Source organism: Haliaeetus albicilla, chromosome 10, assembly GCF_947461875.1.
Source record: "Haliaeetus albicilla chromosome 10, bHalAlb1.1, whole genome shotgun sequence".
Lineage (NCBI taxonomy): Eukaryota > Metazoa > Chordata > Aves > Accipitriformes > Accipitridae > Haliaeetus > Haliaeetus albicilla.
Genome location: NC_091492.1, coordinates 18406471 through 18422296, shown reverse-complemented (window position 1 = coordinate 18422296; position 15826 = coordinate 18406471). Strand labels below are relative to the sequence as shown.

Below are 15826 nucleotides of genomic sequence, written 5' to 3'. Positions count from 1 at the left end.
GTATTTGTTCAGACTTCAAGCCCATAAGCTACTCAGAAGCAGCACATGAACACCCTTAATTAAGGTTATCTTTACTTACAACTACAAAGTACATACTGGGAGTGAAGTGACTCACACATCTAACAAACAGCACATACCTCGCAATTACTCAGATATTCCTTTGAAGGCTGTTTTAGTGAGGGAGACCATGACAACAAAGCTATGTCTTAAGAAATATTAAACTTATACTTGGCTGCCCAATATAGATGCTGAAAACCTCCTCAGGTTAGCGTCTCACTTTTTTGGCAGGAATACCTCTGTCAAGACATCCAAGACAGGGCTCCGACAAATGAACTCTGGGAAATCTAACATCAGTAAAGACATCCCCCAGATACTCACCCATACCTCTTTTAGAGGTTTCTCTGCCCACCAAAAAAAATGGAAAAAACTAAGTCTCCACCTATGCTTCAGATCTTCAGTTCAAACCCACTTTATCAGCACAGCAAGTCAATTTTCCTGTCCAGGAATACGAAAGTGAAGGCACAGAATCATACCTCATTCTTTCAGACTTGCTCTTAGGCTTTTTCCCTCTAGCAGACACAGATAATTCATCCAGGCCTCATTTGGCAGAGCAGTTAATTTCAGCACAGACTGTGAATCTGTGCTAAACTACTATATTTTAGCTTAGTCACACATAGCCTGATGGTACTCTGATTGTACTGTTCCAGTTAACAGTCTCTGATGACTACTTCAGAGGTGCCAGCAAGAGGGGTAAGAAAAACAAACCCGTAGCATTTCAGGAAGGTAAAAAAATCTAGAACTATGGCTGCATCTAGTTATCTGAGTTAAACCCTGCAAAGAAGTTCAGCTATGATAATATCTGAAAATAAAATACAACTGTATCACCACCACTGCAGATGAGAATACTACCTAATTTCAAGCTCATGATGTCTGGTCCAGAGGAGTAGGAAAAAATTCACAGGGAGGTTTAGAACTAGCACAGAAAGCTGTATATCGGACAAAAATACACAAGCAAAATTGGGTGGCAGTTCTTCATTAATTCTATGTTTGGCTTTTTGTGCAATTTTGTCTTTTGTATTTAAATACTAACAAACTAAGGAAAAACAAGAGTCACCAAATCCAGACCACACCAACCAAATGAAAAACTCATTTTCATCAGTAAACAGTTTCTTTAAAGAAACAAAACATGTTCTTGTTCTTCACCTGCCTAAGAAAATGTGAACCTAAAACCTGTATTAGTGCCTGAAAATATAAAGATTTATCATACAGTGAGTAAAAGAAGGTAGGAAGCTTTTATATGTAAAAAAAAGTTGCATTAGCCTCACAGATTTGTACGTTTTCACTTCAGTGACGTTCAAAAAAGAAATGTGCATTTACCACAGTGATAAGCCACTAGCAATTTTGTCTACTTGTGCAGCAAATAAATGAAATCTAAGTAGCACTTCAACATATGGAATTTATCCTTCAAGTGAAGAGGTGACCTTGGGACAAAAAAAAAAAAAAAAAAAAACAAACAGGGAGTGGGTATTCTCTTTTCAAATGAAATATAGATCCAATGTGTCTACTAAGTCTAAGTGCACAATATGTACAAGTTAAACAATGATTTCTGTTACAGTATATCCCATATGCGTTAACAGGAAACATCCCTGTATGTCATATAGCAAAATTATTCAGGTGACTGCAAACACCAGGGGCTAGTCTCTCACCTGATGTAAACGGCACATGTCTTTGATGTTAAAGGACCCGTGCAAATTTACACCAGCTGTGCATGTGGCCCTAGCTGTGCAAACCACATATGCGTATAGTTTTATGAACTGAGCCTGATTAATGTTTTGTAAAACCCTGCATGCATCAGACTTCTTTAAATTGCTCTAGCAGCCATTTTGCTAAAAGTCAAGGGTGCAAACCTTTTGCCATCACTATATGCAATTTTACCAACTGTAAACACAATACAGATAAAAATGCGTTCTACAAAGTTTTAGTAGCAATACATATTATTATATTCCTCAGCAGATATCAATTTAAACAGTTTACACAAATTCTAATTTGAGTGAAAATTACCTATGTACTATATGGCTTCTAACAGTGACCATACTTATCTTAGTAGAATTACAGCACAGGTCCTTCAAAATTTCTGAATATTGATGTGTTGTAAAAAACCACTGATACTTAAGCAAAAAGTGGTTCAGAAGTTTGTATTAACTGGTTGCTAGAGCTGTTTTTAAAGAGAGATGATGATCAGTGCTTTACAGTTAGGAACAGTTTAAAGCTTTGTTTTAGGTAGGACAGCTCTCCAGAGCAGCTAAAACATCTGTCATTTTAAACTCCTAATGCATAGCCTTGACTACATTTTCTGTAACTTTAAAAAAAGAAAGAAAGAAAGAAAAGTACTAAATTTACCATCTTCAGAAATATTATCATTGTAAGAAGACCTAGTCCATTGTCAGATATTCCCGACTCTACCCACTAACGCAGATTAAGCCAAATTACATTTTTTATGATACTGCCTACTTTTACACCACAGAAAAAATTACCTGTTTCCACAGTTTCCCAAAATACCATCTGATATTTTCAGTTCATTTGTCAAATCAATGTGTTTGTTAACACTCCAGGTCTGTACTTCAAGCAAGAAAGCACTGCCAGCTTCAGTGGAATCCTGCGGAAGTGCATTGTTACACTTGCATATTTTGTAGCACAGAAAGACCTGCTTAAATATGTTCCTCACAACTATTTCCACTGTATTTTCTTCAGAATATACTTTAAAGCATGTATGCACACTTGTGTCACACCTGGCATTCTGTAAAAACCTGGTTCAACATCTGATTAACAACTGAAAAATTTTACCTGCTCTTTCACTCTCATTTTTTTTCTCTCTCCCTTTTTCTTAGAGAAGCGCTATAGTAGTTTGGTTTGTCCACCACACTATCAGACTTCGTGTAATATTACTGAAACTACTCTTTTACTCTACCAGCAGAGGGATCTTAAGATGGAACAATTAAAACTTCACAGGAATGAAAGAATCAATCCAAGTTAATCTCAATTACTGTACCCAAGTAAAAAAAGTCATAAAAAACACATTTCAAACTTATACAGAGCAATGCCTAGTGAGCAACTGAACACACTTAATTGCCATTAACTCCATGAGCAGACTGCACCTCTCAGAACCTGGCTGAAGTATTATCAGTGCAGATCATCTCACCTCATTATGTATTTCTTCTACTTGCTTTACAACTGCAGTTTCCAGTGATTTCAAAGATAAAGCCATTGATTCAGAATCAGTCTGTAAATTCTGGAGTGCCAGTTCACATTGTCCAAATATGTATTCCAATGTTCCTCTTGAACACTGTAAAAATACAATAAAAAAATGTATATATAGCCACTTCAGAACATAGGTATTCCTCAAATATACTGAAGTATTTGCTTCTGAATAATCAAAGTAAAGGAGAAGAAGGTATGTATTTCTGTAACTGTATTTCATGATCTTTTAAAAAAAGCGTAATGCCTGCTGGATTGTCTGTATAATTATTGACATAAATTATGCAGAAGTCTAATCCATCAAACATCTAGCCAACCTGTACGGCACAGATTGAAAGGACAAAGAAAAGAATTCCTTCTAAATTTACTTTACAAATATGGCACACAAAAACATGAGTATACCTTCCACTGCTTCCCAGGCAGTTTTTGATGGTATTTCAGAATCAGTTAGTTTTATTTGCCCAGTTATATGGGGTCATAGTAACACTAAAATGGAGTTCCATATCCAGTCTGAGAGAGCTGTTTGCTTACGAGGTATAGAGAATATGAACAAAACAATTTTGTACTTCTGCTCATTCTGTTTTGTTTCATTAAATTTCCTTCAAAATTAGAGGGAAATCTGTAAAAATCCTTTTGAAACAAAAGAAAGAAGACATCTACATCTTTTAATTATTTTCAATTAAATATCTGTACCTTTAGTTAAATTTCCAGGAATAATCTTGAATAAGGACCCTCTGGTCTCACATTCTTTGTAAAAAAAATATCCATACTGCACAACTTGAAGTCACAACAGTTCACAAAACCAAAACATAATCACTTAATAGAGAAGCTTTTCATACCGTAAAAATAAGTGTGCATTTTCCTGCAAAAGTAACATAGAGACAGGAGCAGTAGGTCAAAGCACTCTTAAAATTAGAGATGAAAAATACAGAATAATTTGTGTTAAAAGGTACAGTGTACTTGAACTTTATGTCAAAGCTTTATGTTAAAGCCCAGTTCAAGCAAGCAGAGTGTATATTTGTTTGGGAAATAAAGGCACATTTTTAATATTACAGCTTATATGTATGTATATGTCCATGGTCAGTGCTATTGCTTTATTTCCACTCCTGCACAAATTAGGAAGAGTAATGGGGGAAAAAAAAGAAGTATAGGGATACATGTATCTCTCTTGCCTCAATAGTGGTATATATTGCCTTGCTGAAAGAAGGAAGTGGTAATTGCAATTTCTTAAAATATCTTTTTACAATACAGTTGTCTTATTTTTTTTATATGCTTTTCCATTAGAATACTACATAAATAAAGCTACTGATAACACCATGTAAAGGAATAGGGAGGAGAGGTCTAGTTAAAAAAAAAAAGTGTCTTAGCACTTGAGAATACCAGGGTGAAGCCTTGTTACCTCAGAATGACTCTGAGACAACAGACTCTGTATTATTTTTCTGCTTCTTCAATCCTCAGATGCACAGAAGGATCCAATTTAAAGCATACTTACGACTGCTCTTAGTTGTTCTGAACCCCTAAAGGCCATTTTTGCCAGTGGACACTGCTGACAGGTTTTGAGTATTTCTATCTTATCATGAATATTGCCTTTCAACTAGGACTGGGATATGAACACAGCAAAGAAGTTTTAAAACATTTCAGGTAAAAATACAGTTGTTTCTACATTTCATCAGTAATCCATGAGGTGTGGTGTAGCACATTCTTAATTCATATCTCATATGCCTAACTCTGAGTTTGGACAAACTACCAATACAGAAACAATGTACCTCAATCAAAAAATAAACAAATAGCAGTTGTTCAAGTTTGAGTCACAAGCATAACTGTGACCACAGTTCTGGATAAGACAGCATGATGCTACATACAGGGTATCAAAATATTAGTTTTAAGAATGACCATATAGCAAACCATTTTTGATACTTACATCTGCCACTCTGTGAGTTGAGCTGAATCGAGGTGAAAAACCAGCCAGAACACAGTGCTGATGTGTCATATTGAGATCATCTAGGGACAGATTAGAAAACCTTAAGTACAGTGAAAAATTATACTTAATAAAACATATTCTGGCTGGACATGAATTAAAGACATGACACTAAGCATTTAAAGAAAAAAAGAGAATTAAGACAGATAGTACTATCTTCATAGAGCTCTAATGTTTAGTAGAGCATGATAACTATTCACTGTCCTAGTGTTACCAAGATCTCTATTCATATTAGTTTTCTCCCAGTTTATACAGTTTAGAAGTGGCATTTTCCCACCTCTTGTGGGAAAAGTTCAACTAAACAAATTAATTCTTTCAAAGTCAAGGATCATTATAAATAACAGACTACTCGCTTCTTAAAAATCACTAAACAATACTGTACTGACATTTCTTGAAAAAAGAAACAAAGAAAGAAGAAAGACAAAGACATATTATTTCATCTTTTTATCTGAAACTTATCTGAAGTTTTCCCTTCACCTCAGAGCCAAGAAACTGGGAACCTAGAAAGCACAATCTGCTCAAAGACCTGTCTCCAAAGTATTTCCTTGGTGACTTTCTTGTAGCCTGCCAGAGGGCTGTCATGGACTTGAGTTCACGAACTGTCAAACAACGACCCCACAAACCCTGTAGATGGAACCTACTTGGTTGCCATCAGAGTTTCAAAGTTATCATAACTGAAGAATGCTTGAATCCTGACAAACTAGAACTTTTTAGAGGAAACATATTCTTCTGGAAAAGTTCAGACTAAATCACTGTTATGCTGAAAACCATTCATGAAGTGCTTTCAATTCAAACAGTTTTGGTGTTAAAATTATGTTGCCCTCTCAACCTTAGTAAGACATTCAGAAAAATCTGTAAAATCACTCCTGGGTTATAGTTTTGTAAGTTAGCAGAAAGAGACTAAAAAAACCATACAAAACTAGGTGACCTGGAGTGTCACCAAGCAAAAAAACATCATAGACAAAATTAGAAGACAGGAATAGAGACCTACAAGCTAGTTAACTTGGAGTCTGTATTTTCAACAATACCTATTCTTTCAGGGAATTTAGCTTCAGTCATCTTAATACAGCATGATGAGAAATTATCAAGCTTCATCCTTCCATCACATAAATATAATTTCTCTTTAAGAGATCAATATTTGCGTACCTGAAACCTGGTGTCCCAAATTCCTACTAATTTTTGAAAACGCTCTTCTGACCATAATAACAGACTATCAGATTGAAAAGAACACAGTGTGTGAGGTTTAATGGTATTCTCTTTACTACTGAAAAAAGATATGCTCTAAAACTTTTACTTTACCTTGCAACAAGTCTGCAACTTTAAAACTGAGAAAGTCTAATGAATAAGAATTCAGAAAAATGACTGAATTTATCCTAGTTGTAAGAACAGTGTCATCTTTTTATGAATTTTATAAGCAACTACTAAAGTTCATACCCAAGACAGCAGATAGCATCATAAACTTGAAAAAAAAAAAAAAATAAAAACTAGAAAAACAATTTATATAAGGAATAGGCAGACAAGTGTTATGAAACAGGATTGAATTCCGACTGAGAAAGTTTAGATGAGAGGCTTATTTTCTATTTGGACAAGGTCTGCAGGTAGGTAAAGTTGAAAAGCTTGAAAAAACACTCCGAAACAAAAAAAAGAACACAGGAAAAAGTGATTTCCTACCTAAACATATGAGAGTTAAATTGCATACAGCCAAGTCTTGCAAGGACCACAGAACAGTATTATCTCTGGACATTGCAATATTTAAGTATCACAATCACTTTCAAGAAGAATTGCAACAGAAAACAAACCTAAACACTTCCACCACCCCATTCAGTGCCCGTTCATTGTGGTGTGTTTTATGTAGCAAACAGCATTAAAAGTACTACATTTTGATTTGCATCTTTATTCAAACCTTTGGCAAATCTTCCATTGTAGAGCTCGCCCTTGAAATTGATGTCTCTAATCCTTTATGACTCTTAGAAAGATGCCTGTAATTTTAACTTAAGAGTTTATAATTCATCTAAAACTGTAATCGTACAAAAATAGTTGAAGCTTCACGGATCACAGGTCTCAACAGAAATTTGAAAAATACATTCTAGATCTTAAAAGATTACAGTAGAGATTTGCTTTTCTTTTTCTTCCAAAAATATATTAATTGAAAAGAAAAAGCATTCTTTGTCAAATTGGCCATTGTCCATTTGGCAGCAAAAGGTTTTATTCAGATACAGAACACTACGTCCAGATTACTGTTTTGGTTTTAGAGTCCAACCAAAACTGTTACCTTCCTTGGACACCCATGTCAAAACTACCACAGTCCTCTCGTGGTTTTAGGTAAAATATAATACATATGGAGTTAACATCAGTTTTACATGACTAAACACTGATCGGTGAGGTTTGGAAAAACAAAACACAGCTTCTCCAGTATTAAGCATCACATAAAATACATGCATATAAAAGTAGGAACATATATATCAGTCCTGCTTTGGAAAACTGCATACAGAGAAGTTATTTGTCAGACAGTTCTGAATCTGTGGTGAGGTAAGAGCCAACATGGCATCTTTTCTGCCACAAAACAGTGGGCCCTTATCCTGCCACAAATTCAGGACAACTATGGCAGGGACATCTCAATTCAGTATATATTATAAAAACAAAATGCCACAAAACATGTGAACTGTCTAACGCATATGAGAAGTGGCTTTTTATTGTAAATCACCATTAACAGCAACTTAGCAATGTATTTAGTACAGTTTCAAGAACGGCCACACAATCTCTTCTCCTTAAAATAGTCCTGCCTTCCATATAGATGCTTACAAGATGCATATGTCATTTAACTAACTGCTAGGTAAGAAAGAGGTTTTTGAGAATTGGACTACAATTTTCTGCTTATGTGACTGTTCCTCTCCCAAAGCTTTCCCATGCCTGTGAAAAATGCTGTCACTTGCACAGACTATTTTTCTGAAGTTTGATCAGGCTTTTCACTTGTTTATAAATTTTAAAACACTACAAATTACCCAAATTTAAAATAGTAATTCTAGAAAACAATCAAGAAAAACCAATGAAGTTCAATACATACTAGAGTGCTATCCTGATCAAAGAGAATTTTCTCAATCAAAGCCTAATCACACACATTAAAGCTATACGTATTTACCGGTATTAACAGGATACCGTTGTGCCACCAGTCACTGTGCAAGTGTGGATAATCACTTGCACTTCAGGCAGCATAATACCTAAATCTGTTTCCCCAAACTACTGACAATATTGTAAAAGGCTTGTTTGTATTCAAAGGAACACAACTTGGTTCGTAACAGACACTTGGTGTTTGAATGCTGGAAAAAATAACTTCGTTTTTCTGTCTGAGGTGGACCACCTAAGAAACAAGGACACTATTTCCTACATACAGGTATATAGCAAAATCTGTATTTCCTTTAAATGGATTGGTTTATTCTTCTATTTCTACCACTTTCTGCCTGCTACTCCCAATGAATCATCTGCCACCTTATGGTCAGATCCCATTGTAGGACTGCTATAGCTGAGGCAAGATTTATTAAAAGAAATTAATCACATGTATGATTGTGTACAGGTGGCCAAAGCCACCTTGAAAAACAAAACTATCAACCCGAAGTCTGTTTAAATAATTTGGAGATCAGATTTTGACTTTACAGATGAAGTACTAAGAAATCACAAGGAAGTTTAGCAGATGATCCGATTAGTTGCAAATGCATAAAATTATTTGAAATAAAATAGAATTTCCAGCTACAGAAACTTCAGATAACACACCTTGTGCAAAACATAGTTACAAAATGGAGTTTTTGTTTAATACTAATCCCTATTCCTCACACCTGCAGGAAAAAGAAAAAACAAAACAAAACAAAAAAAAAACCCAAACCACAGCCAAAAACTAAAATCCAAACACCACGAAACTATCCAAGGTACTTGGGTGCTTTAATACATGTATCCATGCAAGGCCTCTGTAAAGTTGATAACTGACACAGAAAAACCTAAGGGTAAGGAGAGGTTAAGGGACTTGCCAATGTTTGCATGGAAATTCTTCAAGAGAAGCAGGCTTACAGTGCTTAAAACTAATGCTATTGTTTTAACACCTGACCACCTTTCTACTATCAGATGCAGACTATTATTGTCCATGTGGACCCCCTTACCAGACAAGCTTCTCAGTGATTTTCCTGCTATTTACAGACAGCAGTACATTTTGGAATTTGGATGCTGCATATTCTATTTTAAATGGTGGGAGCAAGTTGATGTCATAGATCTTTCTGTCCCTCCCCTGCACAGACTTCTGCCGTCCTGTTCTTTTCTCAGATACATCCCTCCCAGCACAGAATCTCAGCACAGTCCTCTCCACTGCTTGAAACTACTGCCAGTTCCACTCTTTTCTCTCTGATACTGTTCTTCTCAGTCCCTGTCCCTGCTCTGTCCCCACCTCACTGTATGCTTTCTTCTAGACAGCTGAATTACCTGGGCACCAACAGCAGAAACACCGAAAGCCCTCTGTTTGCTTAGCCTTTGTTAGAAGAATGGACTAATGGATATGTGTATGTATATACACTTAACTAACATACATATACTTGACTAATTCTACTACTTAACTAATTATCAGAGCACCAGTGAGGTGAGGAGCCAAAGCCCTCAGAGAGAAACAATGACTGCATACCCATGTCACTACAGACTATTAAAACAACAACAAATACAAGGTAGAAAGAAAGGAAATTAATTCTTAGCCAATCCTTACTGAAAGGAGTAGGGACTACAGGCCCAAAACTTATTACTTCTAGGTAAAGAACTTCCCAGGAAAACACAAACCACAATGGAAAATGCTAACAGAATTAGCAACAGGGATTTATATCATCATTTCTATCTTCTTTCAAGTGTTCTTCCTGAACTTTTTTGACAGTTGTCTTTTTGTCATCTATTTCACGAAGCAGATAAAAGGTACAGTGGGTTTTAAAGCACCGGCAAAAGCTTTGATATTCTAAACACTACAAATATCTACAAAAAAAAAGTGAAATGGACTTGTGCTATTAGTTTTCTTAACTACCTTAAACAAATAAAGAATTTTCTTTTTAACCATATTACAAGTGCCTTTTTCAAAAGCACAAAAATGTTTTTCCACCATTTCCAATTCTACTCGAATCCAACCGCACACAATGCTTCAACAGGAGAAAACCTAACCAAACTGATTTTATTGTAGGTATGTCAACAAAAAGCACCAGGAAGTTATGTCTCCTTCCCCAAGAAATTATGGGGCAATGGAATACTATTTTCATAACTGAAAGCTAGAGAGATGATCTGTCCCTAATTAATAAATATTTTTAGTTTTAAAACAAGTGTGCACAAACAAAACACAGAATTAATTAAAAGGCTGAACAAAAAAAAAAAAAAAAAAAAGGACGTCCGGGATTTGCCAAATTTCATGATCAAAGTTTGGTAATGACAAATATGTTTCTGGGGTTCGAAGTCTTAATAATCAAGGAATACAGCATTTGGATTAAATGTGGACTCAAGAAAAAAAAAGGCGGGGGGGGGGGGGTGTGTTTAAAAAACTCCAACGCATTCAAGATGCTAGAGAGCAAAGAGGGTTCAAGTTAGTTTGTGGAAATAGAAGCAGATTAAATATCTAGAAATAGTTTAATGAGCCACTACATACATGTGGAAATGTTTCCATTAAATACTCATCATTAACCACAAGCCAACCTCTGCAATGTGTGCACCCTACTTCCGGCTGGTTAAGAAAATAATTTTTTGATGCTTCTTGAACTATAATTTGCTGGCAGTGGGGAGTGGTATAAGATTCCAAGTTCATCTTCATGCTGTTTTAAAACCCTAACCTTCAAGCAAGAGGCTTGATCTATGGGAAACAGCTGCAGAAAAGTAAATCTCCCTTTGAAAAAGTCCAGAATGTATTTTTGTTAAGTATGTTTTGAAGTCATGGTAGGAAAATTAGTGAAAATTGTAAATCTGCTTGCAAATCTGGTCGTGTCTAACTCAAAGATTAGGGGAAAGATTCCAATTTAATAGTAAGACCATGACAACCCTAGTTAAGCATGCTCTAGGACAGAGCAGATGGGGCCCTTTGCTTACCTCCACGCGTTTTGGATTTATTGCATGCACCCAACACGTTTCATATTAGACACCCCTTGACTGTGTACTTGAGACAGCAGGGTTCAGTATGCACTTCCTCCGCAGACCAATATATTATTCTAAATTGAGCTAAAGTGTTTCCGTTTCATGAGTGACATAAAGTTCAGATTTGAGTTTTTAGGCAGCAGATTTGCAGTCATTCACCAGATCTTTTTTTCTTCATATTAGGAAAAGTAAGCCTTAAAAAGAACAAACCAAACCCACAAAAAGCCTGTCTTACTGAAAGTAATTTTGGATTTTGTTTGGTTTTGTTTAAACAAAATACATTTATACTATTGTAATAGCTTACTTGAAGAATGGATTTGATCATCTCATGTTTAGTACTAACATACATTTAAATTATGGCTTATCATTTCATCTGAAGAGGACCGCTGAGAATGCAGGTTTAAATTTACATTTTAAGACTGCGTTTTACTAAAATTCTAACCAGAATAAGAAAAGACATTTTATATAGCCAATGAAGAGATGAACATAAATACTACTAAATGTCTACTAGAAATACTAAAAACCACCCCCAATCTTTTTGTTACTTCGATATACCCATTGGTCAGGATTTACAAGTTACTGTAATTGCACATTACTATTAGAAATATCAAGTTACCACATGCTCTGTGTGTACAATATTAGGAAATAGTTGGGGTATTACAGGTACAGGAATTGATAGGACCTGACTTTTTAATTATAAGCAACATACTGAATTTGACAATTCAGTGTTTTACAACATTTGTATAAAGCAGTAAGCACTGCACCATTTCAGCAATTGGAAGTACAGACCTACAGAATTGCTAAGTTTTTTGCTACAGTCAGATGAGTCAATAGTAGTCAGAAAAAGTAGAGAGTCCTACTAATCAGTCCCTGTACATCAACAGCTACTACTAGCTGCAGTACTCTTAACATATTTTCTAGATGCCTTACACACTGCTGCCACTGCTTTTAAAATTATGCCAGCAAGAAGACTCTGCTTACTAAAATGAGCTTCTGGAATGTATCACATACAAATGCACAAGATAAATGAATCTAAAATTGTATTTATTGTCAAGTTACTCTTTATACAGAGTTTTCATATTTTATCTTTTAGATGGAATCCTCAAGATGCCTCTTAAAAGTCAGTTCAAAAAAATCTTTATAGTAAAAAATACACTAAAACCGTATATGTCCATTTATATTGTCTTTCACTTTAAGGGAAAACGATAAAGGCAGTTCTGCTGTACACAGAAACCTAACAAAAGGGCCAGTTTGAGAATACTCTCTCCAACTGTATAAAGTAACAACTTTATTTAAAGTAATTGAGAAAAAAAATACAGGTTATGGAAATGCAGAAGAGATTATCAAACACCTGGACTACAGAGCTCAAATCTGTAGCTCTCTACAAAGCATTAATAAGAAAGTGATTTACACATCATCTTCAGAAGAATGTTTAATATATCCTTTGTTTCCAACTAAACATGATCATCATGTTACATGTTAAATAAACTAACTTTCTGACCCACCCTTCAGATGGCATCCCTGATAATACTTTAGTTACTGTATATAAATTCCATCGGGGAATAAAAAAATGTCCTTATGATCTGGTAACTCAGTCAACTACAATCTACAGTATTTTGCAATAAAAATACTGAAGTTAGACCCCTTTTATTATTAATTGCCTTCTGCATCTGTTGCCCAGCAAAGCTGCGTATGCACAAACTTTCCAGTCAGGAAGGATTAGGTAAGAAGTTTACTTGATGTCCAAACTGCTATTGCACAAAAATTGATTAATAATTCCCTTTCTAGGAATGTTTAGCTGCCACTTAAACTTCACTTTCATATAAGAAATATCTCTGTTTCCCTCCAGGCTGCTATACTTTATCCACACAAATACAGAAAAGGGAGGCACATCCACACCACTGTGCCAAAAGATGTCACATCTTAACACTTGATTGTTCATTTCTGAACATACTTAAGAGCACAGAGAGTCCAGTTCTCTTACTCAAGATACTTCACTGATGACAGTGCACAGGATTTGATGAGGCAACTAAGAACAAGGAATGGTATATGTTTTTTAAGACTGCCCACAAATGTATTGCTTGTACTAAGTAAACTGTTTTCATATTTGTTGGAAGATAAATGTGAAAGGGAAAAGCAAAAAGACTGTTCAGCCCAAGAAGTTGGCAGTGTGACAGACAGGTCATTCTAGGGACGTTCCATGGAGTCTACCTTCCAAGTCACAAACACATAAACAGGGAACACTGCAAGTGCTCTCACTCTTTGAAGATGATGGCCTGTTTAGTGACTTGGCTTGACAGACAACGTGATGTTGTCAGAAGCATTGTTCATGTTTTGAGTTGTGTGATTTAATGAAATTTGTTTAAACAAAAATGATAATCACGAGAAACACAAGCCAAAAGAGAAAGCAACAAGTTTTGCGTCAACAAACCTTAGCCACAGTTCTTGCTTCGTTTCTTTCAATGGAAAAAACCTTAGTGTGTGAGCTCAGCTGCTCAAGTAAATTAACTCAATTTAATTTTCTTTTTTTAATCCTCTACACTTGAGATATTGAGACTTGCTCTTGGAGTATGACAGCTCTGTTCATTATGACCTTAGTATAAACCTACTACTAGAAAACAGTATGTTTGAATACACACATGGAAAAGTGTAGCAGACGAAGTGTCATGTCTAAAATTGGTGACCAATAAAACATCCACAGATTGGCATAATGGTTGAAACTTCAATAGCCACAGTACCAAAAAAAAAACCTTTCAGACTGCTCCGGCCACAGCTTACATAATACATAGCCACTCCATAAGCCAAATTCAAGAACAGGATTTTTTTTTACTGAACGTAACAGACACAGATGCTCACAGTTACTCAGTAAAACTGCATTAAGAATAGAAAAAGGAATCAGCATCGACAAATACAAGGATGGGACAGATACAGCTCAACTTCTCACAAGATTTGGGGAAGTTTTGCTTATGGCCCAAAGCCTGACTTGGGGTAGCAATTCTGACTGCACAAAGGACAGAAAAGGCTCAAAAAGTATATTTCCTTTCTTAGCTGTGAAGTGAAAGAAACATTAGGAAAAAAAAGTTCACCAAAACACACTGGAAGTGGGCAGTATTTATTATACACTCTAGCCAGATCTCATGTCATTCTAAATAGGGAAAGTCCTAAATGAAAGGAAGGTATGATATTAAATATTAAAATAAGTTTCATTTTCTCTGTTTTCAAAGTTCACCTTCTTAGCCCTTCAAAATTACCAAGCATCAAGTAGAAGTCTCCTTGGTGAAGTGGTATTGCTAATCCAGGTGTCTCTATGTCCCATGCTACCTTCAAGCCTACATGCCAAACAGCTGGGTCTCTTCCCTTCAGTTTTTGTTCATTACTTTCTTCCACAGCTGAACCTTTAAAGAGAGCGGGAAAAACACCACAAACAGGACAGACAAGGTGAGAACCATAAAATACAAAATCTGGTCTAACAATACAGACTTAATGATACCCCACATTGGTACAATCTTAATAGACTTAAAATTTCTATAATCTCCATTTGGTATAATTACCATCTCCAAATTCAAAAGTACATAATAGGTAAAAAAAAAAGCAAAGCCATCTGAGATCAAGAATTTTTGCAACCTACTTTACTGAGATGAAAACTTGTTAACTACAAAGTAAAGGCAAATCAAGGCAAAGTTTGTAACAGACTCAAGTTTTTCTGAAGTTCTCAAGTACATGAAATGGGAGTTTTAGTTAAGCTTCACTCGATTTTATTTTTTTTACATTACTAAAACTGTAAGCATAGAAGAAAAAAAAGGAAAAAAATGCAGCAACACTGACATAAAAATAGATAACTTCTGAAAGAATTTCAAGTCATAAACTGCCAAAGCATTTTAGGAACAATTTCATTCATTCACATACTTGCAATTTCACCAAATCATCAACTAAGGCAAAATAATGGGTAAAAAACACGATCTAGACCAACAAAGTTAAGCAAATCTTGGAATCATATCTGTCACTCTCTTCTCAAAATTATTAGTCAAACATGGTAGATAACATGTGCAAGAGCCAATGAAGCTTCAATACATTTGTCACAACATTTTTCTTATCATTAAGCAACATGAATGTGTTGGGCTTGGGGAAAAAATAATCCACTGCATAGAAATAGTATTTAGAGCTTAATCCCTCAGAACTATTTTCATAAGCTTACTTCACTGCAGTATAAATTGAAAGATACAGTCAGCATTTATAACAGGGTATTTGGGAGCTATGGTGTAACAGTCTTATGGCTAAAGTAACAGAGCATTTTGACAGAGGGAGGATGAAGTTTTAATAAGCAGGTGGCACAGGATGGCAGTGAAGGGTTAGAAATGATCAACTATGTAGCATGCCTAATTATTGCTTGTAAGTTAGTAACTGTGTGTGCCCATTTCACTGTCCATTTCAAATGTGCTTTTGTGCAATGATTTTTAAAAC

The 15826-nt window shown here is 35.4% G+C and overlaps 1 protein-coding gene across 4 annotated transcripts in view; it reads right to left on the bottom strand.

The window, feature by feature from the left end:
- The window catches only part of FTO (FTO alpha-ketoglutarate dependent dioxygenase), a 263361-nt gene that overhangs the window by 184926 nt on the left and 62609 nt on the right, over positions 1-15826 (bottom strand). For all 4 annotated transcript variants that reach the window (XM_069793682.1, XM_069793680.1, XM_069793681.1 and 1 more), the window contains 3 exons: positions 14617-14760; positions 5177-5256; positions 3200-3343 (listed from right to left, as the gene is read on the bottom strand). In XM_069793682.1, the coding sequence (XP_069649783.1) occupies positions 3200-3343; positions 5177-5256; positions 14617-14760 (368 nt within the window). The remainder of the gene's footprint in view (positions 1-3199; positions 3344-5176; positions 5257-14616; positions 14761-15826) is intronic.